Source organism: Lampetra planeri, chromosome 58 (genome assembly GCF_965212315.1).
Source record: "Lampetra planeri chromosome 58, kcLamPlan1.2.h2, whole genome shotgun sequence".
Taxonomy (NCBI): Eukaryota; Metazoa; Chordata; class Hyperoartia; order Petromyzontiformes; family Petromyzontidae; genus Lampetra; species Lampetra planeri.
In genome coordinates, this window is record NC_136164.1 from 1423751 (window position 1) to 1451437 (window position 27687).

The following is a 27687-nucleotide window of genomic DNA, read 5'->3' on the forward strand; positions in this document are numbered from 1 at the left end:
CTGAAAGAATTCTTAATAACATAAAACCAATAACACAATTGGAATACGAGAGAGAAAACAATGCTTTAAATATTGAAGGGTTATTCCCACACTTCTTGAGATGTATTCATCACTTTAATTATATAATGTAAGGGCAAATGTTGACTAAAGAAAAATTATGGAGCCCTTGTCTCTTGCTATTTGTCTTCTTTTGCTCCTCTCTTGTAGATCTCTTCCCGGGCGACTGTTTGAAGTGGACCACGTTAAATGGTGGCCTCTGGTGAACATAGACCGTTCCCGGGAGACACAGGAAGCGGCAAGAAACCCAGGCTGATGCGATGGTGGCCTCAGTGTGGCTTGAGACACGCTCAAATTGGCCTGGCCGCGTTGCTGTTCATCATCCTTTGGACGCTGCTGATAATTATTTTTTGCTCGAAGGACACAGACTACACAATCTATCACACCTGCAAATGTGAGCCCCTTATTTAGGGGTTCATTCTGTTGTGCCTAATGACATTTTTTTCACTCACTAACATATTTTATAGGGAAGCAGAGAAGTAAAAACATTTTCACGGGACTCGTGTATATATTGTGATGCAAGCAGGAAACATGCAAGATGTGTCCACAATGGCGGGTCTTTTCAGACAAGATATCGTTAGCCCCTTGAAAATCCAAGTTGACAGCCATTTGTTTAAGATGGCCACGGATAAATTCTATTTTCCCTACAGAAATTGACCGAGTTGTCCAGGTTTAGATGATTTAAGTGTCCATTTCTACATTTTTTTCCCCACGAAGGATATGTTGAAGTAGTCATCCTACAAGCACGTCTTCAGTTTGTGGGCATGTTTGAACACGGTTCATATTTTAAATCACAGTTAAGGCATGGTGCATATAAAACACACATGGCTATGGCACAGCCATAGAGTACAAAGAAGGAGCAGAGACAGACATAATCTCTTAAAGATCATGAGACTCCCTTCCCTCCTCCATGATAATGAAAAGATCACCTAATTTTTTTTTATATACTCCGTGAGATTTTTGAAATAATTCTTCATAACATAAAACCAATAACACAATTGGAATATGAGATAGAAAACAAAACCAGGGCTCCCACAACGACCCCGCTTTCGTCACCGGGTCCCCAATAAGTAGCTCCCGTGACATGACGTCATCGCGCCTCACAGCACGCATGACATCACATCGTCATACTACTCTACACATGAACAAGTACTGTGCTTAAAAAAATACCATTATTCGCAATTAAATTTATTTTCCTGCGATTTGCAACCCCGGTCAGAAAATCTTACGGGGTGGTGTTGGTGCGTCAACAAAATCAGTTATCGTGATGTCGAAGCAGTGAACACGAATGTCGTTTCAAATTTAGATTTTGGATCTGGTTTATGAGGCCCGGTGTGTGTTATGCTGCACCAGTGTACCGCCAATACGCCCGTTTGCCTGAAATTATGTTACAGAAAAGTTGATCTTTTGAATTTCAGCTTGTCTAGATATCTTTCAAAGTTATCATAACAGACTGAGGTCGTGGTAGAGTAGACTTGCAACGATGATTTATTGCTGGGACTAAATAATGACCACATTGTAACATGCCTGGGTGCTGGATGCCATCTCTAGTCTCGTGGCAATTTGTCTTTTAGAGACTTGACATTATATCTGCGGGACCTGTTTGTCAAAATGAGCACACGGCAGAGGGATAAAAAACTAAAATCTACAATAACCACCTGCTTTGAAAGTTGAGCTCCGCGTTCTGTAAATGCGTTCACAGGCAAAGGGAGAAATCCCCAGTGTGATACGCGGCTACGCGATGACCTCGGCACGTATGAAGTTGGTGACGAAGATTTTTCCGGGAGGCAGGAGATGTTTCCCCGGAGAATAAAAAGCAGCCGACCACATGGTTTAAATGACACAGACCTTCATGATGATGACGACACGAATAGCATCGACACTTCCAAAAAAAGGTACAACATGTTCAGTATCACAGTTTCCACTGAATCAAATAACAGCTCATGTCAATGCATGTGGGAGTCATTGATGCAAAGGGCCCCAATTAGTGCACTGCAGAAACGCACTTATTTTGGTGTACTCAGAAAAAAAACGTAGGACTTATTTTGTTTAATCGGGTGTCATTAGCCATTCAGGTGCGCTAAGATGTTCAACCACGAAAATATATACCTTTTGCAAAGCATTATCGATTTGGTGTTTGAACATCTTAACACCTGTTTCATTGCCAGAAAGGGTCAAAGCTATTCCAATTTTTTCATCAGTTTTTATACTGGCACTGGTTCCATAGATATTAACCATTAAATGAGTTGCATGGTCAAAAGGGAAGGGTCAGGGTTGTCAAAGGGCAATGCATTTGACAAATTATCATGCTGTCATAATGTATGCAAAGAGAGTATGCTTTTTGGCCGAGTGCAGTCTCCTATTTAGAATGTCTGTCACAGTAGCCAGAATTACTATCTAAAAAAAAAACCGATATTTTTTGTGCGAGTTTTGAACATCACCTGGTGTCATGCCTAAACTCATGATGATCGTCAAGGGGTAGTGTTGCACGAGAAGTTTGTGAAGTTGTATGCATGTCTGTATGTATGTTGAAATTCTTTTGCACCGTACTCAACCAACCGTGCTATTCGGAGGTGCAGGGAATGGACAACAAACTAAACAGAAAACGCAGTTTTTCAGAAATTAATTTTCCATCTCGATTTAAAACTGCAAAGCTCCAGGGGCTTCCCAAGTTGAAAGAGACGTCGGTAAGGCTTATGAAGCAGTAGGTCGGGCCGACGTCAGGAAAAGCAAGACCCCTCCGTGTAGACTGGGCTCGTGATCAAGTGGGCTTGGTTACGTGAACGTAGGTGCAGCTGACAGAGGAATTTCCTGCCAGCTCCTCCCAGCAATGTGGTAGCCACATAGCATACAGGACTATAGACACGAGGCTGTGAGTCCGTGCACATCGTTTACATGTCCATCAAAAATAGTTTCTGATGATTACTCGAGAAAATTTGATGGAATAAAATTCCGCTTCATTGACCATCTGAAAGTTGACTAACCGAGACTGCCAAAAGTGCCGTGGTGACATCACCACCACTTAGTGGGGAACGGTGATTGTTGTTCATCGGATTGGTGGTCATGTGGTGGCAATTGTGGTGATGGTGGTGATTACAGTGATGGTAGTGATTGTGGTGATGGTGGTGATTATGTTTGTGCTGATGGTGATGGTGATTAGGTGGAGGAGGCTCTGCACTTCTCGCTGGGACCCCGCTCTTCCCGTTATCTTCGCCGTGACCCCCACGTATGCTCGCGACACACAGAAAGCGGATCTCACGCGCCTCTCGCACACCATGGCCCTGGTGCCCAACTTGCACTGGCTGGTCGTGGAGGATGCGCCCGCGACCTCGGCTCTCGTCTCCGCCGTGCTCCGCAATGCCTGGCCGCTATCCTACACCCACCTGCACATGGAGACACCTAAACAGGACCCCCTTAAGGTGACCAACATCAGCTGGATCACAATCATTATAAGCTTGATCATCATCATCACCTTGATCATCATCTTGGTCAAACGATTGTACAAATGCCTCCAATATGATAGACACAAAACATTAAATACAAACACGTGACACCAATATTTAGCAGCATTATTCTTATTCTATCTAACATTATTATACGTAACATTTTCAGCTCATTAACACTGATGAATATAAGCAAAACTGTCTGCAATGTTTCTATGTGCAATGTGGCTGGGCAGTCAGTGTCTTTCTTGTTCAGTGTACACCTGTAATGAGTCGGACGACGAAGTACTAGGAGCGACTATTTTTTTACGCAACACAATCTTGGTCTGGGCGTGGTGCTTGATCTTGAAGCTGTACTTTCCCTCGAACGTCCCCCCCTCATGTGCTTTGCCATCTTATATCGTTCCACTTTCCTTCCTAGAATGTTCCCTCACTGTATTTCCCTTAGCCAATCCCTGTCCCTCCCCTCTAACGGATCTCAATCGTCGCCTCGGGGTTCCACATTGTTTCCCACCAATTCTCATTCAGACCCATTCCTCCAATCACTTCAAAAGCTTGCCTCCCGATCCCTCTAGAGGCCTCTTTCCACCAAATGGAAACCTTGGTTTATCTTCGAATAGCCTGTAGGCTGCACATTGGCTTGGGGTAATTTTTTGGTCATTACACACCTATCATCATCATACAACACAAACTTCTTCATCATCACCATGATCATGTCCAGTGGCTATTGTGAGCCAGACATTATTTGGTCAAGAGCCTCGATTTTTTTTTATCTAAGGGGCTTGCACTTATGAGCAGGATTTAGAAGAACATTATCATTATAAGACATCAGGTAATACACAAAATAATGCGAAATCAGCCATGATAGAAGATTCCCGCAGCGCATTGTAAGTTACAGGCATCCCCCCTATAATCCTCAGGCTTCGTTCTTGGTAGGTGTGGACCTCTTTCGCACCGTACGTAGCCATTCGTGCTAGTTGGTGGTCGCAAACGGAGCGCTATATGAACCAGCACTGTAGGAGGCCATTATTACATCGCTCCAATTGAGATGCGATCCGGACCGCTATCTTTTACATATAAGCGATATGAGGGCTTCATTAGGGTATCAGTAACGGCTTTAATAATGATTCCGTATACAAGATAAATTATTTCAGCATTTTATGAAAACAAATAATAACTTTTCATAATGGCATTGTGGATTTACTCCACAGTGCATTCGGTCGGACCTTGCATAAGATTAACCACCGCCTACCGTAAACACACGTTCCGCGGAAAGCTGTATAGTACAATTCAATGGGATTACTCAATCCGTGGATCGCCATTCAATATATTGATTAACCCATGATGAATCGATACGCTAATGTGGCTGGCGGATCGACTCTGAGCAGAATCGATGCAATAGACACCACGATTCATTTTCCACAAGACTATATATTGGAAAGACATGCCTCTATGGGCAATGCCACGCCCACTTTCTTCCACAGATGTAGTGACATCGCTGGATGTCAACATGTTGCGTGCAGTGCCCACCCTAGAGAGGCACGGCATGTGGTGTAGTGACATCGCGGATACCACAGGGGTGTGGGTGTAGTACTGGCCCTAGAGGGGCCTGGTGAGTGCTGAATAATAGCGCTAGATGGCACCGCGCTTTGCGTGCAGCGCCGACCCTACAGGACAGGGTGTGTTGGTACCGGCCGAAGGATGAGGTTACTCGAGGCCATTGCACTCTGGTTGAGCCGGGAGGACATGTGACCAGTTAAGTCTACAAAGGGACCCCAGGAGGGGGCTGGGGGTGGTCATGTGATTGGGACCCAGGTCTTTCCCTAGGATTCTGGAAGGTGGACGTGGCCAAGGGCGGAGCTGGCCACTCCACAGAGATTATAAGTCGGGTCCCGAGAGGGACTGGGGTTGTTGTTCATCCTGGAAGAAACCTTCGCAGACGTTCTCCATTCTACGAGTCTCCAACACGTGGCCCTGGGCTTAAAGCTGGTGGTCTCGTTCCGTAGCAGCAGTTACGTTGTAACTAGTGTAGTTAGCCTGGTGGTCACCACCATAGGTTGTTATTCTGTTAAGGGGAAGTTACCCCGTGTGTTGGAACTGAATAAATGTGTTGCCTCCAAGTCTATGTCTGCGACTCGGTTGAACCCATTACAACTCGTGTCAAAAGTGGCCAGACGTTATTTTGTCAGTAAGATTGGCCGAAAAGGTTATGCTTACATGAAGCAGACTACGTACCAGGACGTTGTCGGACAATGAGGACGACAAAGGCGTTATTCCTCAGACAGCACTGGGGATGGCGACCCTGGAGAAAGGGAGTGAGGCGCCGCTGGCAGAGCATCGCGACGACCATCTCAGCGACAGCTCACCGCCGTCGAGGAAAGAGCGCCACACGTTCCGCACCTACCTCGTGGAAATCCTTGAGGCCGTGGCTGCGATAGTCACGGAGCTCGACCGCGAAGAGGCAGAGGTGGAGGATAGAGCACCGGAGCTGCGCAGCGTTGACCATCCCATCGTTGTTTCCCACCACCTGGAAAGCTCCGTTGCGCAGGCAGCAGATGCGGCCGCCATTTTGTTTGGGGAGAGGGGCGAAGAGCCCGCCAAATCTAAGACTGCGCCAAATTTGCCTGTTGAGATTCCATCCCTTAGGCGACGTCTACCTTTTGTTCAATAATTTTCTGCCGCGGGAGGCGACTCTGTCGCCTTCAAGCGCCGGTTCCAGATGAACCGCGACCTAGCTGGATGGACAGAGGTGGAGGCGCTGAGAGCGCTGCCTGCTGTGCTTGACGATGATGCCTTGGCGGCATTTTGCACTATCCCGCCGTCGGAGAGGGCCACACTCCAACAAGCCTTTGCACAGATGGTGGCAATCTACAAACCGCTGTCGAATATTCATGATAAGTTCGCTGCGCGAACGAGGGGGAAGGTCGAGACGCCCCCCGCCTTCCGCAGTGTACTACTGGTGCTAGCGAAGGCTGCCTTTCTGAAGATGGACCATGACGGAGTCGACCCACTGGTCCTTGAAAGATTATTGATGCTGGCGGGTGTGGACCAATCAACTTCAAGGACAGTGCATACATTAGAGTTATGTTTTTTGTTTGCATTATGACTGCAGGTATTGTGGTCTATGCAAACATGACTCCTGGTAAAAAAGGTGTCAGTTTTGTTGCCAGATAGAAGGGTAAAAAAACAATTATCATATTTTTTACTGGCAAATGAGGTTCCAATGGCGTAAATGCTTACCCCGAGCTCTCATACTCTGATGGTGCATTGTCTTTGAGTTGTGCGCCTTTTGGCGTCATCTGGTCCAACCCATGTGAGACTAGGCTCTAAGGAAAGCTGTCTCGGGTGTGGACCAATCAACTGCAAGGACAGTGCATACATTATCAGAGTTATGTTTTTTGTTTGCATTATGACTGCAGGTATTGTGGTCTATGTAAACAAGACTCCTTGTAAAAAAATGTGTCAGTTTTGTTGCCAGATAGAAGGGTAAAAAAACAATTATAATATTTTTTACTGGCAAATGATGTTCCAATGGTGACCTCAACATCGTTCTGCCGGCTGTCGACGAAGACGATTGTCTTCTCTCAAGGTTGCAAGATGAATCCAGGCGCACCTGCTTTTGCAACGACACAAGGGGTTGGCGGCGTGTACCCGCCTCGTGAGATGTGTGATACACCCGAAGATGTGTAGCCCGTTCAAGCCTGTAATTCGGCCCAAAGCGGAGGCTGGTGGGGGGATGGCATGGTGCGACGGGATGAACAATTTCGACGGCGAAAGACCTCTCCTCGTCCTGGGAGCAGGCTCGTCGTGTGCTACAACTGCGGCCTGCCGGGACACATCTCGTCGGGTTGCCGCGTGCCACAACGACGCCTCCCCGGACCACCGTTGTAATCCGCCCGACCGGTCTCCACTCCACTATATCCAAAGGTGAGTTGCGGCACATCACACACTCGACACCTGAATCCACCTCATTCATCGCGTCGTGTGTCGGGTCATGAGGGTACGGATTTTGCTCGGGCTGACTGGCCGCTCTGACCGGGTGAGTGGTCGGAGTTGGCCCATAGGGTGGGTGCCGTGGCCACAGATTCATCCGCTGTTATCGGAATGATAGAGGGGGTTGAAATCAATGCTCGTCGATACTGGTGTGTCCGAAACTTTCATTTCCGAGTTGACTTTTTACATTCTGCCCCCTAAATACCGTACCCTATGTTCCGTCGGGGTTCTGTGCTTTGCTGCAAACGGCAGCACATTGGGCATCATTGGGAAAATAACAACAGAGGTGTGTATTGGAGATATCAAATTGATGGGACCAGTTCTTGTATCAACATCCCTTGCTGTTCCTTGCTTGCTCAGGACTGACTTCCTGGGGGAGATGCCCCTGAAAATTTTGATTGATCAATGGTGCTTCGAGTTAACATTGGGCCATCGCATGGCTTTTTTGCCTTCTCCCATCGATTGCGCATGGCCAACGCTACTGTGCAAGCGCTTGCGAGTAGGACTGTAAAGATTCCCCCAGGCACGCAAATGTTGGTTCCTTTACGATTGCAGAAGCCGCTTGACCAGGAGGCGACTGCGGGAGGAATCCTCCTAGGACCCTCAAACAAAGCCATTCGTGGGTTGACGTTGGTGGAGTCCAGACTCTGGTATTCAATGACTAGGAACTGTTCATTTAGGTCATGAATGCTGGGTTGGACACATCTGTCATTCAGGAGGACACCGTGCTAGCCCAAACGTCGCCAGCACTTCGCGAGGGAAACATCGTTGGCGGTGTGGGGGTCGCATCAAATATGAACCCGTAACAGGTTTCCGATGAAGATTGGATGGATATGCTTTGTTCTGAGAATTCTGAATTGTCCGAGTCCCAGAGGAGGGAGTTGAGAGCGCTTTTGCACAAATTATCCAATGTGTTTAGCAAGGGCAAATTTGACATTGGCCGAACTACTCTTTTGAGTCACCACATCGACACGGGCGATGCCGCTCCCATCTGGCAGAACCCCTACCGGCTGAGCCCAATATAAAAATAACACGTACGGCTGGTGGTTGATGAAATGTTAGCCGCCAATATTATCTCACCATCTACCAGACCGTGGGGAGCCCCGATTATTCTTGTTAAAAAGCAGGATGGTAGTTTGCGCTTCTGTGTTGACTTCCATAAGCTTAATAAGATCTCTATGGCTGACACGTATCCTCTTCCTCGAATGGACGATTCCCTGGATGCTCTAGCAGGAGTCCATTATTTTTAAACTCTTTACCACTTATCTGGATTTTGGCAGTTGCCCCGAGATGAATCCTGTAAGCCTAAGAAAGCTTTTCGTATACCACAAGGCTGGTTTGAATTAAATCCGCTTCCGATGGGTCTTCACTCCACTCCGGCTATGTTCCAGCGATTTATGGAACTGGTTCTGGCTGGCCTCCAGTGGGACTCGTGCCTGATATATTTGGATGATATTATAGTTTTTAGTGGTATGTTTAAATAACATCTGGAACAGTTAAGTGCTGTTTTTATTAAGATGCGTGCAGTGAACCTCAAATTTAAACACCAGAAGTGTCACCTGCTCCAAAAATCTGTTCAGTACCTTGGCCACATAGTCAGTGAATCAGGGATAGCAACGGACCCGGACAGCACCGCTTGTGTGCATTCTTGACCGACCCCCAGGTCGGTGGGGGGAGGAGCGGAGTTTAATTGGTTTTGCATCCAATTACCGCTGTTTTGTCGCCAGGTTCGCCACTATCGCCAAACCTCTCCACGCCCTAATGGCAAAGAGTCAGAAGTTACATTGGTGGGAGAAGGAGTAGGCCTAATTTATTTTGCACCGTGATGGCTTTGTGAACGCCCCTCCCCTCCGATACCCTGATTTTTCCTTGCCGTTCGTCCTTGATACGGATGCTAGCACAACACCGGAATTGGTACTGTTCTGTCTCAAGTAGTTAATGGTGTGGAGAGTGTTGTAGCATATGGCAGCAGAGTGCTGTTTCCGGCCGAACAACGTACTGTGTTACACGCCGGGAACTTTGGCTATTGTTTTTGTTTGTGCAACAGTATCGCTCCTATCTTCATGGCAGATGCTTTGAGGTGTGCTCTGACCATGCAGCACTATCGTACGTGCTGCGTATTGAACAGCCGTCCGGCCAACTTTCACGTTGGTTGGAAGTCATGTAGGACTATTCCTTTACTGTTTCCTCACGCAAAGGTACCCAACACACGAACGTGGATGCCCTGTCGTGATTACCAACAAGCGACGGGTGCACATGTTTCTTGGGCTCGGGGCACTGTAAGACGCCTGCCGAGGACTCGCACCCTCCCCTTGCAGCGTCGGCCAAGGTTGACACCTCTGATGAATCCGACGGTCCAGAGGCGCGTGACGTCGTTATTGGCTTGTACCATCTTGGAGTGGGGACTCCTCCAAGTTGAAGATGCTTCCCTGTTTAAGCTACGACGCCATGTCAAGGGGGCGGACAGGGATTGGAATCGATGGGGTGTAATCTCTGTCATCCTCAGAGGCAGATTGCTCATGCATTGGGATGGAGGGTTGCGCCGTTACAACATTGTGGTGCCCACTGCCCGCGGGGTAAATCATCTGGGCGATGCACAAACTACTGCTGCACCTGGGTGTGCATAATACACTAGCCACACTTAAGCTCGACTTCTTCTGGCCCGGCATGGCGGAGTAATGTATTGAAAGGATGTGTGTAGTGCGCACGGCCATCACCGATGCATTCCTCGACAGCTATGTGATGGACAAGGGGGCCCCTATCAGGGTTAAACAATTTCTTCACCCCCAGACGGAGCCATGAGGTCAGCGAGTTCCAGCTTGGGGTCCTGGCTGCCTACAGAATGGCCCCTCATGCGTCCACCTTTTTTTAATGTACGGGAGAGAACACGACCCCCCCCCCCCATTGATGTCCAATTATGAGCCGAGTCAAGCACCTCATCCTTCAGAGGCTTTCGGAAGCGTGCGAGGCTTCCAGAGAAAATTCCCATTCGCACCAATTGGCAAATTAATGGCTGAGGGGTTTTTGTCTTTCTGGACATGAGTGGGCTCCAGGTGACAGAGCCTGGCTGCACTGTCCCCAAATACCGTTGGGTATGTCATCCAAATTGTTTAAACCCTGGAGGGGGCCGGTTGATGTGATTCGGGTCGTTCGGCCCCAGTGTGTTCAAATTCACTGGGGTCGATGGAGTTGGTTTGTACGTCCCTCTCGCCTCAAGCCTTTTATTGTGCCACGTTAATTAATCTCATCTCCACTACGCAGGAGCCGATTTTCGGGTGTGTCGGGCGAGCTGAGGTGTGTACCCGCTGAGGTTGGTCCTCAGGGGAGTCATGTGATCCTGTCCTCAGGTTACACGCGTTTAACATCTCCCAAGCCGCCACCTGCCTTCTCAAGTTATGGGAACGGAAGGCCCGTCTACCCAGCCGACTGCTCTTCATGAGGAGCTGGGTTCGACGGGACATTTTCAAATTCCCCCTGGGACCCCCAGGGAGATTACGCCTACCTCACCTGGGGGCCTGGCCACAAGGACTCGATAAAGGACTGCTCAGTTTTCGCGACCCCCATACACACACACTCCCACACCATCAGTTGGTTGTCAGATTCGGCATGTCATATTGGTCATTGGCTGAACCTGGCCTTTATTGTGCTTGCGGGTGTTGTTACACGGTGAAAGTGGGAGATGCTTGTGCTGGAGGGGGTCCTGAGGTTTCGCGTATTACTGCGTGTTGTTGTTTTTTTCTCTCTTTATCCTCTCTTCTCTCTCTCTTCCTTTGCGTTTTGCCTATTACAGTTCGGTACTTCTGTCCCCTTCCGCCGTTTGTCACTTTATATATTGTATATTTGGGATGGCCTCAATTTGTTGCTTTTTTGTTGCCCGGTTCTCTGACATTGACATGCTAATCTTCTCATTAACACAACCGCTGTGGCTGGAGCCATCTCACATTGACATGCTAATCTCTTACATTTACATGCAAATTGCATCTCTAGCTCTGCCCATTTACGCTTGGGTTGAGCCCACCTCAAACCTATATAACCTCTTGTTGCAGCAGCTCTTTCGCTATATTTCTCCTGCCTCAGCAGTTCTGCTGTATTTGTCTCACCTAATGACGATTGCGTGTGTTGTGATCGAACCATCGTGATCTATCATTTTTTCTACCTACGGGGCTTTACCGAAAGAACCCAAGAGTATATCATACTTCATACGATATTACAAAAAAGTGGTCTGGGTGGCTTCCTGTCTGGATTTCTGTCTGCCTGCCTGACGCACGACATGCATGTCGGAGAAAGGGAAGTTACACGCTAGCCAGGCAGACCGCAGACGCACATTTGCATGATGTACATATATAATTAATGCATATTTTATTTAAATGCTCAATAACCATTTGTGAAATGTCTACCGAAGCAAGTAGCGGCATGGCAGTTGTGATAATTTTTCGTGTAGCTGACAGCATGTGCATTATACGTGTCAGTATATGCTATTATTGCAAAGGCTAATGAGAGACTCCTCTCACGTATTTCACTGCCCTGGGCTGCGCAAAGCTCACAAATACATGGATCAAGTATTCTGCTTAAGGGGGCGACGTTTTCAATTATAGTAGACTCTCGATTATCCATGCTAACGATGGGGAGGACGGCTGCGGATAATTAAAAATCGTGATTTGTCTATCCCAAAAATACGATTATAGGCATAAATTATGTTTACCAATTCATGTATAATATCCAGTTTCTGATTTAAAGTTTAAACAACATGCTTCCGTTTATCTGCCATCACGTAAATTAAAACTCACAAAATAAATGATGGGATAAATCACTCACTAACGATTTCAATTTGTTACGTTTTAGATTTAGAACGAATACTAATGATCTAACGACCAAGCGATGAGCGTGCTCAGTGATAACATTTTCCTGCTACAGCACAGAAGATTCCACCCAGTAAGTGGATAGCAGAGCCACGTCAATCAACATCAATCAAACTCCACCCACTGTTGTAAAGATATGCAACTACTGTACTGTAGGGGTAATCATGTAGATTTTGCACTTATTTGTTCAATTTAAGCACGTAACTTGCAATAAACGTTCCCAAAAATAACAATGTAAAACTGTTTAGATTACTCATTTGGGCTTTGGGAAAATCCATGAGTTATTAATTTATGTCAAAATCTCAGGTGCTCGGTTAATACACATATTGGATAAACCGCACGCAGATAATCAAGAGTCTTCTGTACTGAAGACCGCATGCAAACTGTGTGCTCATGTTAAACTTAAACTCACAGAGAGAACAAAGCTGTACAAACAAAACAGAAACATCGACAATAACGCGAATGAGATTGGTTAAACGACAAAAAAATATATTCGTACATCTCAGTATTGTGCCTTAATTGGTTACATGTGCGTCGTTTTGTGTCAATCCACTGCTAGATCAGGGCCTCTATGCCACGCGGGTCGTGGAGCGGCTCTTTTGCCATACTTCCCCACGCTGGTCAGTCTGATTTTAAGGCGGGAGCAAAACTCGACCGCATATGTTATCTTAGCATAATTTATATAGCGACTTCACCAATGCGCTTTGCAGATAATTAGAAACGGTACAATATCGTGTGTGAATGTAGTGGTGGAAATCAGGTGAATAAAATCGACGAGAGCAAGCAATGGGGACGAATCTGTGATGATGCGTGAATTCGGTGAAAGCGAAATTGATGACAATAAATGATGATCGGATTGAATGAATGGGAAATTAATCACGGCCATACAATGAGAATATGAAGAGGGAACAGTAACGATGGTGTTACGAGGGGGGCATTAAGGGGGTCGTGGGGTGAGCTAGGAAACAATAAGTGAGTTGTGAGTGAAGAGCGGAAACTACTGAGCGAAGGTGACTGCTTCATGTGGAGAAGTTTGTTCCAGTGAAGGAGGGGCGAGAAGAGTGAAAGAACGAAAGCTGTGCTTCCCACTGCATAGTCTCGCAGCCACTAAACCATCTGTTCTGTATCATGCATCAAGGTGAAATACATTTTTTTAAACGTAAAGAAATTCCTGCTCTCAGCCCAACAGAAGCCGCTCCTCATTTCCAAGAGGCACGTTCCAGAGGAACGAGGCTCTGCGCTGGCTCAGAGAGACGTATGGCAACCGGTCTGGGTCTCACGATGCCACCGAGGAGTCTGGCTTGGATTCTCGGGCACTGAACGGGGTTGTCTATTTTGCAGACGACGACAATACCTACAGCATGGACATCTTTGAGGAGGTGAGGTCGGTTTCGCATACTGTAGGGTGTGGTGGTTGTACCATGTACTACTGAATTGTTGGTCAAAGACATACGCGGAGTTTTGGCATGTGGTGGCAACACCCCTCCAAATTGGACACCTATTAATACATTTTTAGTAGTTTAAAATTAATATAAAAATAAATTCGTCATATGCACCCGTGATTCCTAATGTGAGGAACAAAGCGAACCCCTGCCCCCCCCCCCCCCAAATATAGAAGTCAAACTCTGCTTATGGTTCAAACTTGATTTGGAACTTTCGTGACTGCAGGAATTACTCTTTGGTTCTTTCGGTAAAGTCACGTACAAAGAAAACGAATTAAATAATAGCATACGACGTTTTGATTGCAACAAAAGTAATCACCATCAGGTACAAATGAAAGAGAAAACAAACCTAGCAAACTTAGAAATAGAGTGCAATACAACACATAGAGACAGCTAACATAAGTCAACACCCTACCTGGTTGATTACGTTCTTACAAAGATTTATAAATTTGAGAGAGAGACAAAACACAAACACAACAAAAACCGCCATTCGCCACTAAGTGGCTGTGACGTCACAACGACGCTTGTGCCAGGCTATGTGCACCTTGAGGCCACGTGAAGTGTTGAACGCCCGCTGGCAGGAGGTCACGGGGCAGACCCAGGTGCCACGGGTCGACTGACTGAGACAACTGGTTTATGCACCACCTGTGCCCCCTACTGTGCCAACTTGCTGTGCTTTAGCCACCCGGCGCTCCGCTCGTTGTTGTGAGCGTCGCTCCTCCACCCTCTGTTGTTGTTGGAGGGCGACTGCCTCCAGCTGTCGAGTAGCATCCTTCACGAGCCTCCTCCACAGAGGCCGATCTTGACACCGCTGGTACCAGTCATCGGCAAGTCCACTCAGTTCCACATCCTCCTGTACCAGATCACTCCATCTCTTCTCTAGCCCATGCCGCGCCCGTTTAGCCCACTCTATCTGGCCGAACAAAAGCTGTTTAGGCATGAGGTGACTGGGCATGTGGGCTACATGACCCAGCCAACGCAGCCTTGCCTGTCGGAGGAGCTCATCGATGGGACTTTACCCAGATCTTTCAAGGATTTGTGAGCTCCTCACACAATCCAACCTGGTTAAACCCAGGATGGATCGTAGGCAGGCCAGCCTAAATGTTTCCAATCAGTGAAGATGCCCCATTAGGGGGGTCAACGTTTCCCAATCGTAGAGAAGGGAGGGAATGACCGTGGCCAAGAAGACTTGAAGTTTTGTGCGGAGTGAAAGACCAGGTAGCTTCCACACAGCGTTATGCAACCGATGCAAAGACAAAGCCAATTTACTGATTCTGAGTGAGACCTCTGCTGTCAAATCGAAGCCGGTTATAAGCACACTGCCCAGCTATGGGAAACTCTCCACTCTCTCCACAACTGCCCCATCACCAATTGGGAATTGTGGGGGTGGAGTGCCAGGTAGGTGCTTAGTTTTGGTGGGGCTGATGGTAAGGCCCCACCTCTTAGTGGCACGCTCCAGTTTCAGCAGCAGTGCCTCAAACTCCTCCTCTGAATGAGCGGCAATTACCAAATCATCGGAATACATACCATGGTTGACCAATAGAGCCATCCCTCGACTACACCCAGGCATCGATCAGCCTCCCATTGTATCTGTACCAGATGGAAATTCTTCTGGTACAGCCATCAAATGCTTCACGAACTACGTGGTTGAAAAATATGTTAAATAATGTGGGAGCCAGAGGACATCCCTGTCGCACCCCAAGGTGAACAGGGAATGGTTCCAACTACTGACCATGTAGTTTTTACGAGGCCCGCTCACCATCATGAAGGTCCTTAATGATCGTGAGCAGAGGGTCAGGGTCTCTGAAAGCACGAAGAACAACTCAGAGCCCAGGCCTACTGATGGTATTATAGGCCTTGACTAGGTCAATAAATTAAATAATAGCAAACGACGTTTCGATTGCAACACAAGCAATCATCATCAGGTAGAAATGAAAGAGAAAACAAAACCTAGTAAGCTTAGAAATAAAATGCAATACAACACAGATAGTCGGCTAACATAACAGTCAACACCCTACCTGGTTGATTACGTTCTTCCAAAGATTGCTAAATTTAAGAGAGAGATTAAATACAGAACCGGAGAGACATAGACAGACACATAAGCAGAGAGAGATAATACAGAGACACACAAAGAGAGACAAACACATAGGCACACAGAGAAACAACGCCTCTATCTCGAGGCCTTAAATAGAGAGAGAGGGGGGCAGAAAAGGAGGGGGGGGTAGAGAAATTAGCATGTGTGAATTTTGAGAGAGAGACAAGACACAGACACTTAACTTCTAATTTAGCAATCCTTGGAAGAACGTAATCAACCAGGCCATGCGTTAATTGTGTGTTGACCTACTTTCTGTGTTGCATTGCATTACATTTCCAAATTTTACTAAGTTTGTTTAATTTAGTGTGGTTTCTCTCTCTCTGTCTCCGCTAGTTGTGTTGCTTTGTTTCCTGATGTTGTGCCAGGTCTCTCATTGACATGCTAATTTCTCTACTCCCCCCTCCCTCTCTGCTCCCTCTCTCTCTATTTAAGGCCTCGACACAGAGGCGTTGTTTCTCTGTGTGCCTATGTGTTTGTCTCTCTCTGTGTGTCTCTGTGTTATATCTCTCTGCTTACGTGTCTGTCCAGGGGCGGTTTCTTCATTAGGGCGATTGGGCGACGCACCACCAAAGTGTGAAAGGGACTTTTTCAATCATATTCATAATCTCATTCAACCACAGAGTTACGCTAGCCGTCACTGTGCCTCTGGATATAGTCCAATCAGCGTCATGTCACGTTCTGTGGAGTACCACCTCTTTTTGGGCGATTTCACTCTGGCTGAGAATCGCCCAGAGTGTTCCCATAGACTTACATTCAAAGATGTTTTTTTTCGAACTGCAGGCACGGCAATGCATTCTCTATGGGTTACGGGAGGGCTCGCACTAACGTGCTTACGTCATCATACGTATCCTTAACTTGTGCAGCGATTGGTGGGAACAAACATCGCTGTCGGTCGGAAGCCTTGTATGTCCAAAACTGTTACTTTTCAGGAAACGAAAGAAAACCTGTTTTTTCCCCAAAATAATTTCCAAGCTCTTTTAATGCTTTTCATTGGTTAAATATTTGTAAAATACATTGACAGATGTAAAGGGTGACCAATAGCATACATTTTTGAAAAAATATGGAGATATAAAATATGGATTCTGCCTGATACATTGTTGCTGTCGGGATGAAAACCTTGTATCTCCATATTTATATCATAATAAATAATTTATTTTATAAACTAAAATAAATGTATTTATTTTGTCAGGTCTGCGACACAATCTTGGTCCACACCAAAGAAAGGTTCTCCTTTACCGACCACCTTGTAAGTGCTACGCTGCTACAAGGAGAGATGTTTCAACAGCATGGCCATACATTCCCTGTTGAGGCTCTGAACATCACTGTCAGGGCATACCCTATGTTAAATAAGGCGATGCTGAAGACTGAACTGTCTCTCATTTATGAGACTCCAGAATTCAAGGGCTGCTGTGGTGCACTGGCGCTGTACCAGGTTTTGCTGAAGTACAACCTCCAGGATACTTTTTCAGACTGTTGCTCTGTTGAACATCCTCATACTGTAACCACTCCCATGACAAAATTGAGACTGAGAGGTGTTTCTCAACCTTAAAGATAATCAAGACATTCCTGAGAAATGTAATGGGACAGGAACGTCTGAATGCACTGGCTATGCTTTCCATGGAGAGGGAACTAGTCAGGAACATGCCTGCTTTCAATGAGAGAGTAATTGATCACTTTGTTACTTTGAAAGAGAGAAGAGCAAAATTTCAGTATAAGTAAGCAGTGTATTAAGCGAGTAATGTGATGTAAGCAGTGTAATAATATGAGTATAGAAACAAACAAGGAGATGTATTGTAAGAGTCACTTTATTTTTCATTAATATTAAAGTAGTGAAGTTGCCTTTACACGCTTAAGCTGTTAATTTATCCATTGCATGGGTGGACCTTATCCTTATCAATCATCCAAACATTTGCCCCCCCTGAGAGATTTTGCAGGAGCCGCCACTGTGTCTGTCTATGTGTCTCCGGTTCTGTGTTTAATCTCTTTCTTAAATTTAGCAATCTATGGAAGAACGTAATCAACCAGGTAGGGTGTTGACTGTTATGTTAGCTGACTATATGTGTTGTATTGCATTATATTTCTAAGTTTACTAGGTTTTGTTTTTTTCTTTCATTTGTACCTGATGATGATTGCTTGTGTTGCAATCGAAACGTCGTATGCTAGTATTTAATTTACTATTTTCTCTTTCTACGTGACTTTACCGAAATAACCAAAGAGCAATTCCTGCAGTTACGAAAGCGCCAAATCAAGTTTCAGGTCAATAAAGCAGAGATGTAGGTCTTGTTGGGATTCCCTACATCTCTGCTGTAGCAAACGGACAGAAAATGTGGCATCTGTGCACAAACGCAACCCTCCCTCAGCATTTCGCTTGGGAGATCATCTCTGCCCCGTGCCTTTCCTGGTCTCAGACTCTGGATCGCCTTTAGTACTTCCTCAATAGATGGCATCCCAGCCAGTCACTCATAGAGGATAACTTCTTCCTCCAAATATGTCTAGTGATTTACCCTCCCCCATGACTTCACAGAAATGCTCAGCAAATCTGCAAACCTGTTCCTGGGGGTCGGAGATTGGATCACCGTTTTTTCCCCTAATTATGGTAATAGGTGTGGCACTGCAGGTTACTTTTTTATGGAGTTAAATATGGATTTGTAATCGCGGGCCATTGAGGCAGACTCCATCTCCTCAGCAACCCACGACCACCACCCATCCTTGCAGCGCCTCAAGGCTCTCTGGGGGAGGTATGGACCGCATTCCCAAAGCAGCCATAGCAGCTGCCTTAGTCACAGTCCTAAACCTCGCCCATTTACCCACGACAACTGGAGGAGTGGGGGACGATGCCAACCCCAGCCGCAAGCGATGATGAAATTCTCGTTTGCAACTTTCATCAGCTAGCTGATTACAGGCCACCTGAGGTTTGCATGGGGTCCTGGGTGTACACCCACCACCGGAGTGGAAGAATGGCAGGCGCATCGTACAGATGAGACGTCGATGGTCAGAGGGCAGATCAGCTCCACGGTAGGTCCTGGTGTCAAGGACATGGGAGCGTATCCGCTGTTCCGTCACTATATAGTCCAGCAGATGTTCTTGCTTGGACCTGGCATGCATCCATGATGTTGTGTGGATGCGCCGATGCCGGAACAGCGTGTTGGTAATTACTAGCCCATGGGTTGCACAAACATTTAGCAGCCTCCTACCGTTGTTATTGAGCTGATCTGGCCCATGCCTTCCAATCACCCCAGACCAGGTGCCAGAATCATGACCAACTCGGGCATTGAAGTCACCCAACAAGATGACTCTATCCCGAGGGGCCACTTTAGCTAACACCTGTGACAGGAGGTCCTAGAAGGCGTCTGACTCATCGGCCTTGCCTGCATCCCTCCACGGATCTTCGTCTTAGGTGGCGGCATAAGTAACCACGACCACCACTCCTCGCCTTTGGTTGATACGAAAGCGAGCCCAAAGTAGCCTGGGGCTTACGATTTCCTACACCTCACCGCCACGCTCCAACACCCCCTTCATTATTTTTGTTCAGAAGAAGAGCCACTCCCTGTTGTTTGGTAGTCTCCTGCCCCGAGTAGAGGACTGTCCATCCCTCATGATTGCAGGAGCCAGAGCCGGTCCACCGGGCCACCTGATTACCACAGAGATCCAGACGGTACCGTTCCAGCTCCCGACAGAGGAATGCAGCAACTCCTCCACATTGAGCATTTGAACATTATGAGGGGAAAGATTCAATCTCCTGGCTCCGCCAAATGGGGTCTGGCCAGGAGAAGTCATAGACGCCTGTCCCCCCGGGGCCTCCGGCACATGCTTATTAATTAGCTATTTTTTACCTGGTTTTGTGGTAATATATGGAAGGTAGACGGGTTACCAGCCCCTTGCACCCGTCCAGAGCCCCCATTTAGCCGCTGTGGTGGTAACAAACGCCCTGAGGGGAAAGGTCAATCGGAATTGGCCCTCCCCCCCCCACAGCACTGTCCACGACAATGTTGCCCGTCCGGCACCACGAGGAGGTAGGGGGTTGTTTTTGCCGGACACAGACAGACACATAAGCAGGGAGAGATAACACATAGACACACAGAGAAACAACGCCTCTGTGTCGAGGCCTTAAATAGAGAGAGAGGGGGGGGGGGTAGAGAAATTAGCATGTCAATGTGAGATTTTGAGCTTTCGTGACTGCAGGAAATACTACAACACGAGGACACACTTTAGTTACCTGCTTTGAATTTTACCCACCCAGCAGCATAACAAAAGGCGATTTAATCCTAGCTTGCTTATCTACTTCTGCCATCTACATTACAAAGGCTCAGTTCCAGCAGAAGTACTGACCATCTCGCAACTCCTCCTCTCCTGCGGCCCATCCTGGCTCCTCCCCTCTTAACCAGTATATAAGGTCGTGCCTCTTGGGACTTCTCTTTACTTGATACAGCAATTTTGCTGTGACGGTTTCACCTGAAGACGGAAGCTTGTGTTGCCTCCGAAACGTCGTGATTTAATGTATTTGTTATATTTTTTAACCTACATGACTTTACCGAAAAAAACAAAGAGTAAGTTTTGCATATGGTTGCCGATAATTCTGTGGAATGTTTAAATCCTGAAGGTACATAAGGTGACGCTGTTTCTAATAAAATAGATTCGCGGGCAATGTAATCCTTCACATAAACGTCTCCCCCCCCCCTTCCCCTCGCTGCCTCCTGTGCACACCCCCCTCCACACCCCCCACACTCTTTCAGATGCGACACACTACAAATGTGTCCGTGTGGCCCGTGGCGTTTGTGGGTGGCATGCGTTACGAATCTGTAGTGGTGGGTGCCAATGGCGTGGTCACCGGCTGGAAGGTTGCATATGACCCCACGCGAACATTCGCCATCGACATGGCCGGCTTTGCCATCAACCTGAACCTACTACTGCAGAATCCCAAAGTAGGTGGCTAACACTGGTGCTGTGACCTAATGGTATGGATACTACTGCCAGATCTTTGAGAATGCCCAGCGTGCACCAATAAACATCCGTTCCCAAAAAAAGTCTCCGAGCGCCAAGGGTCCTCTGGAGCAGGTAGACTCTGTTCAGGCGATCGACCAATCACAAATTTCGGATATGAATATGTTTTAGTCTTGGGATGTAGCCTACTTAGAGTGTTACATTCTAGCTTAAATGCTGACATAGACAAATTGTGGAAATTCTCAAATATTGCATTTCATAAAAAGTGTGCTAACCAGTGCGACCTTTGCATGGTTAAACGCGAGTCATAACACGTGACGCAAGAATATCAATGCCTTTGTGGAAAATATGATTAACATAATAACTAAGCAGATAATTACTCTCCTGCCCGCAAATGTTCCTCCAAATAAGAAATAAAGTGTCCATTTTAAATATCCCATTGGCCACACATTCCACAGGCAGTGACGGGATAGGGTAATAAATATTATTTTTGTTGAATGTGGAGAGGGATAGATATGGTAAGGACTGATGTTTCCTTAGATGTTTTGTTTCTCAATACGCAAATTAACGATTGTGTCCCTGCCGCTGTATTAACCCTTTATTCTCTATCACTGTCTTCATGCCACCAGTCAGAATTTCCATATAGGTCATACTGGGAGCCCCACATCTGTCTTGTGCCAAGCTCCCAGCCAACCTTATCCCTGTAGACTGACCAACTCTATCCAGTCAACCCTTGTCATACCACTACCCCCCAACCATAATTAACGTGTAAATGTTTCTCATTATTCTGTCTCGTCCCATTATTCCTCACAATTACCACCATAGGGTGCCACGGTGGCAAGATGTCACCTACTTCGCCTGGTATACAGGAGGTCGTGGGTTCGATCCCGACCCTGACACCTCCTTTGTATTTGGAATTTGCGTGCTCTGTCCGTGGTCACGTAGATTTCTCTCCGGGTCATCCGGTTTTTCCCTACACATTTAGATTTGACGTGTGTTTTGAGTATTTGACTACTGTAAATTTCCACACAATTAGCAACTTCATTGAGCTATCATTTGTGGCCAGGTCGTTTCTGAAAAGAGCTGCATAGCTCACTGGGCCTTAAGTGGTACAATAAAAAAAGAACTTAGCTGAATAGCTTGGCTATAGACAGCGCGATCTCTACCTATGGCAATCGTTGTCTCTGCCATTCATTCTCAGCCTCGGCTACCGTAGCTCTACCTCCAAAAGGTTTCCACTGCCCGTTTTATCCACGTTGCACATTCTACCCCAGTAGACTACTCACATCCCTTCTACAAACGTAATAAAATAAGAAATATTTAAAACAAGAGAGGAGGCCATTCGGTTCCATCTAGTTCAATTCGGTTGTGATTAGCAGATTCATTCTAGAATCTCATCGAGGAGTTTTGTGAAGAATCCTGGTGAATCAGTTCCACCGCATGTCGTCTGGACAGCCGGTTCCAGACTTCCAACATTTTTTATTAAAATTTCCTGTGCACATGCTGATTGCACATTTAAATGTAAACTCTCGAAATTTCGCGAGATTATTGCTGATAGTAGCCTATTGCATCTGCAGGCATACTTCAATTTCCACGCGAGGAGTGGGAACCAGGAGTCCAGCCTTCTCGAGCAACTCGTGACCAGAGACCAACTGGAGCCAAAAGCTGACAACTGCACCAAGGTGAGCCCTTGTCCGATCAATCATTCCGGTCAGATAGGTCAATTTAAGCAGTGCATGACCGAGATAATCTTGACTAAACTTGATTTGGCGCTTTCGTGACTGCAGGAATTACTCTTTGGTTTTTTCGGTAAAGTCACGTAGAAAGAGACAATCATAAATTAAATAATAGCATTAGACGTTTCGATTGCAACACAAGCAATCATCATTAGGTACACATGAAAGAGAAAATAAACCTAGTAAACTTAGAAATATAATGCAATACAACACAGATAGTCGGCTAACATAACAGTCAACACCCTACCTGGTTGATTACGTTATTCCAAAGATTGCTAAATTTAAGAGAGACATAAAACACAGAACCGGAACAACATAGACAGACACATAAGCAGAGAGAGATGACACAGAGACACACAGAGAGAGAGACAAACACATAGGCACACAGAGAAACAACGCCTCTGTGTCGAGGCCTTAAATAGGGAGAGATGGGGGGGGGTAGAGAAATTAGCATGTCAATGAGAGACCAGGCACAACAGCAGGAAACATAGCAACAAAACGAGGGGAGACAGACTGTCACTCGAAAGTTGACGAACTGTACAGACGTGTTGAAAACAGATAAATATTGGCATCTTTGGCTGCCAAATACACCTCTTTCCTGAATACAGTAAACCCTCGCTATGCGCAAGTTCTGGATTCGCGAGTTTCACATTCATGAACAATTAAATGCATACTAATTTCCTATTGGCGACACCCGCCAGACTCCAGTATTTGCGAGTGTGCGTAGTGCCAGACCACCGACACCGAGGAGGTGCGTGCAGAATGTTGTTACATTTGAAGTGACTAACTCGGAGACAATAAGACTAAGAGGCACATCTATATTAATGAGCACCATCGGTATTAACACACTTAATATTTAGTCCATCTATTATCGGCGACGCTACTCAGCCAGGACAGTTGGTAGACTGCCTGGCTAGTGGCTCCCCGAGATGGTAGAAATGGAGACGACGACGAGAAGAATGGCGACGATGGACTTCAGCAGCACGACCGGGATCCCACTCCAACAACAGGCCTGAGGTCCCCCACAGGGGCCCCTCTTAAACTGTCAGCGTGGCCTTGCTCTGCCCCGGCCACGCTCCCTTTCTGGAACCTACTAGCGGATTCCTGGTGGACCCCTTATGTGACCTTTCCCCTAGATTCCCCTCTCGTGTATATCCTGGCCTGCTGACGTCAGGACTGCCGTATGCCGCAGATCCACATTTCTGCCAGCAGCCAGCGCTATGCTAATACACATTAGAAACTGCAAAGATTAGGCATGTCCCATCAGCTGCCCTCTTAGTCCACAAGTGTCCCAGTAATCACTCGTACCAGGAACGTAACCCCATTTTTTCCCATTGTAACAAATTTTCTGCACTCAAGAATTATGCATACGCGAGCATTTTCAAGAACGTATAGCCCTCGCGGATATAGAGGGTTTACTGTATATTCCTCTTTATAAAGAACATGGTATTTTGTACACATCCCATCAGCCACACGTCTTTCTAGCAGTGAATCGTTTCAGCAGCCTTGACTCAACTCAAGGAAACTGTGGACCGGTGTTGACTTTCAGTGAGTCATCAGTTTAGTCGAGTTCCATCTGATAGTGTACATACTGTAGTTGGTTCGATGCAAGCAATCCTCCGTTGCGTGAGTAGCCCAGAGCTCTGAGCGTTAGGTCAAGTCGAGAGAAAACATGAGATGACTCTCCTCCCAACTGCCCAACCCGCATCCACATCTATCCCCCCATTGTCCCTACCCAGGGGAAGAGGCTAGGTGTTCCAGAGATTGGTATCTGTGTTCGTGTTCAATCTCCTATTTAACCAGGAGATTAAACAAACCCATTGAGAAAAATGGAACAGTGTCTCTTGTGCAAGAGTGGCCTGGACCTCCGTGTTTCTTATTTTAAGGAATTGATTCATTTTAGGTTCAATGGGATTGTGTTGAATGTTATTACATGATATGACTGCACAGTTTTGATATACCTAGGGTGACTGAGATATATGCCTGGGTGTGGTCAGTGGAAATGGTGGCAACTGATGGGTGAGGAGGATGATGTAAGCAGTGGTGAGTTATGGAAGCAATGGTGAGTTATGGAAGCATTTGGGTGTGATGGAAGCAGTGGTGAGTGATGGAAGCAGTGGTGAGTTGTGAAAGCAGTGGGGTGTGATGGAAACAGTGGTGAATTATGGAAGCAGTGGTGAGTTTCAACAATGGAAAGACGTGCAACCGTGTGTGTGTCCTTCAGGTTCTGGTGTGGCACACACGCACCTCGAAACCCATCTTTCCGCGTGAACGAGGAAAAGGTTTTTCTGACCCCAATGTGGAGGTGTAATGACAGATGACTGCTTCATGCACGATGCTGGGTTTTGCACGGTTTAATGCGACGTGATGGTCCTGTTGCCTAAACAAGTAGTGCACTGCTTTGCGTCACGATCCCTGCGCATACATGGAATTCTACAGATGAAATGCACCTTAAGATTTCAAGTAATTATTATTACAATCATACTTGGGTGCTCTGATTGAAACAAAGGCTAGTAAGAGTGCTATATTCTCATCTTTATTACGTGGCTGCTCGGCCCCCTTGTTGCTCACTCTCCAGTCGAGTTTCTCCCTACCCTACACTAATACATTTTATTGCGTGGTTTAGTTACATTTTTTTTATAAATTCCATTCAGAATCAAAATCTTTCTTTATCCCGGATGATTATCATGGGCTATTAAGCTTCTTTTCACAGATTTCCATTCCATCGCATGCACATCACATATGCACTCTGCATGGGAAAGTAATTGCCTTTGCTCGAGATGCAATAATGCGATTTGAGTATCTCGCCTGCTTTGCGGTGCTTACTGTGACTGCTATCGGAAGTTATTTACATTGAGCCGTTTTATGGTTTTGATTCACAATGTTATTTTTTTTTATATTTATTCTCAGTAACATGCATAAATGGTAGTGATGAGCACTTAAACATATCTGGCACCTGCTTGCATGAATGAACAGATCCCCACTGTCACAATTGCACGATTCGACCGTTGTTTATGTGTGCTGGTTTCAGAGCCCAAATCTCATAAACTAAATTGACGTGGAACTCAATTGTTAAAATGATTGATACCCTAATTTAACTGCAATTAACAAGTCTCCGCTGGAAGAGAAATAGGAACCTAAATTGACTCTGCCGGAGATCATAATGTATCATCCCGTGTAAGCGTATGGGATGTGAACTAATTGTCGATCACATATGGAATGTTTTACGTCTCCAAATACAAAGTTCAAATGTTCACATAGCATGGAGTACGCCTCCCCGTCAATAAAGTGTGTTTACACATCCCATCAGCCACACGGCCTTCTGGGAGTGCAATCTTTCAGCAGCATTGGTTACACATAATACACTTTAGACCGGTTTTGACATTCAGTGGCTAATCAGTCGTGTCCGGATTGCTTCAACCAATACTGGTGAACTGGCAGATGTGTATCTCCAAGCACCCTATCGGAGAGTTGATGGGTCCTAGATGTGGGAAGTATATTGTCTGTTTATTGTCACTCATTTTCTGCACAACGACGCTCATGATCGTAATAAGTTGCATCGAGGGTCACTTCACAACCTGCATCGTGTAACCTAATGACCGTGTTGCAGAAAGGGCTCATGACTGCACGGGTTGTCTGAAGCACGGGTTGTGTGAAGCACGCCGCGCAACGTGCAGCAGGCTGACCACGCGTCTCCTCGAGCACTTGGTGGGGTGGCATTGCGGGACAACGAAATCACCGATCAAATATTTGCCCCCATATATGGAAGTGGGCGGGGCGTCAGCCAAAGGGGGCCTGTTCTTGCCCATGTATAGTCATCGTAATTCGAGGTTTCATTCGTATCGATTCGGCTCAGTCCATCTGGCACCCAGCTGAAAGTTGATCGAACAGCCCTCTTTGAAATGGCAGTTTTTTTATCTTAAATTACTTTCTGCGGTTCACAGATTAAACAAAACAACGGTGCATTTAATGACGTGCGATTTTTTACATAATTCATTGAATAACGTTTAAAATGAAAACGGGCATAATAATAGTATAAGGAAACAAAAATGCCTAATCATAATTTGCGGGTTAATCATGTCATTGTGCCTCAGGGCTAATATCCAATCAAATAAAGGGAGCGGGGTCACACGACTACTCGATCCCAAGTATCGCTGGCCAATGTAATCGATTGCCAATGAATCTATATTTTCAACATGGCTGCCTGATCGACTGTGTTAAATCGATACAATTTAAACCCACGAGTCACAATTACCATATATGGGCACACGCCCCTTTCGGCCAACGCCACGCCTACTCCATAGGACCCCTGTGATAATTTTCGATTACTTCTTTTTTGCGGTTATAGAAATATATATTCTTTGGGTCTTTCGGTAAAGTCTCGTAGATCGGTTCAAAGAAAATAACAAAAAAACTACGACATTTCGATCGCAACACAAGCGTTCGTCATCAGGAAGAGGGGGTTAGTTTTTAAAGGGAAACTGTTTATAAAGGTTTGAAATTGGCATAGCCCAAATGTCAGCAGCCACTGTTAATGTGGGCAGCGACCGCGACGGTGGTGGGTTTTCCACCAATCACAGGGCTGCCAAGTAAAAATGAGCATGTAAAATCGTTGAGCAGCCTCCACGGCCAGCGCCCCAACGTGGCTGTGTTAGTGTGAGAGATTAACATCCTGGCAGAGCGATCTGCCATTTCTACCACCATGGTTTACTAAAACAATATATTTCATCTTTGTGGTTTGTCATTTTCCATAAATAAAGGACTGGGGATTGTTTATCTACAAAGGGTAGTGGAAATCGATGCCAGGCACCTGCAGTGTAGCCACTCTTCCTTATAGCTTTACTGTTTGCACTCAGTCACATATTCACTTTAAGATGTTTTTTGTTCATGTTTTTGTTTGTTGCGGTTGCACCCGATTCAAGAGCCGAATGGCTCACAGGGCTATACCTAATAAATTAACTTGAACTTGTATGTTATCTCACACAGTTTTGCGAGGTGTTTGGTGTATAATTTGCAATCAAATGCTATTTACTTTGGTTTCATGCGGTGATGTGTGAGTGTGCATGATTAAATATAACACGAGGCAGGAGCAGATCTTGTGCACCACCAAACTGATAATGG

General features: G+C 46.2%; 1 protein-coding gene across 1 annotated transcript; it reads left to right on the forward strand.

Moving 5' to 3' along the window:
- Nucleotides 1-213: 213 nt before the first annotated feature.
- Nucleotides 214-27547, forward strand: LOC144735956 (galactosylgalactosylxylosylprotein 3-beta-glucuronosyltransferase 1-like). The gene is made up of 7 exons (XM_078618557.1): nucleotides 214-451; nucleotides 1760-1952; nucleotides 3218-3476; nucleotides 13534-13731; nucleotides 20623-20811; nucleotides 22408-22512; nucleotides 24791-27547. The coding sequence occupies exons 1-7, from the start codon at nucleotides 247-249 to the stop codon at nucleotides 24875-24877; spliced, it is 1236 nt and encodes a 411-aa protein (XP_078474683.1). The 5' UTR covers nucleotides 214-246; the 3' UTR covers nucleotides 24878-27547.
- The last annotated feature ends 140 nt before the right edge of the window (nucleotides 27548-27687 follow it).

What these genes read in the sequence shown, in the direction of transcription:
- LOC144735956 (XM_078618557.1), top strand. Translation starts at nt 247, where the DNA reads ATGGTGGCCTCTGGTGAACATAGACCGTTCCCGGGAGACACAGGAAGC. An exon ending in CTAAACAGGACCCCCTTAAG is followed by an intron (nt 3,477 to 13,533) that starts GTGACCAACATC and finishes TCCTGCTCTCAG; the next exon opens with CCCAACAGAAGCCGCTCCTC. An exon ending in TACTACTGCAGAATCCCAAA is followed by an intron (nt 20,812 to 22,407) that starts GTAGGTGGCTAA and finishes TTGCATCTGCAG; the next exon opens with GCATACTTCAATTTCCACGC.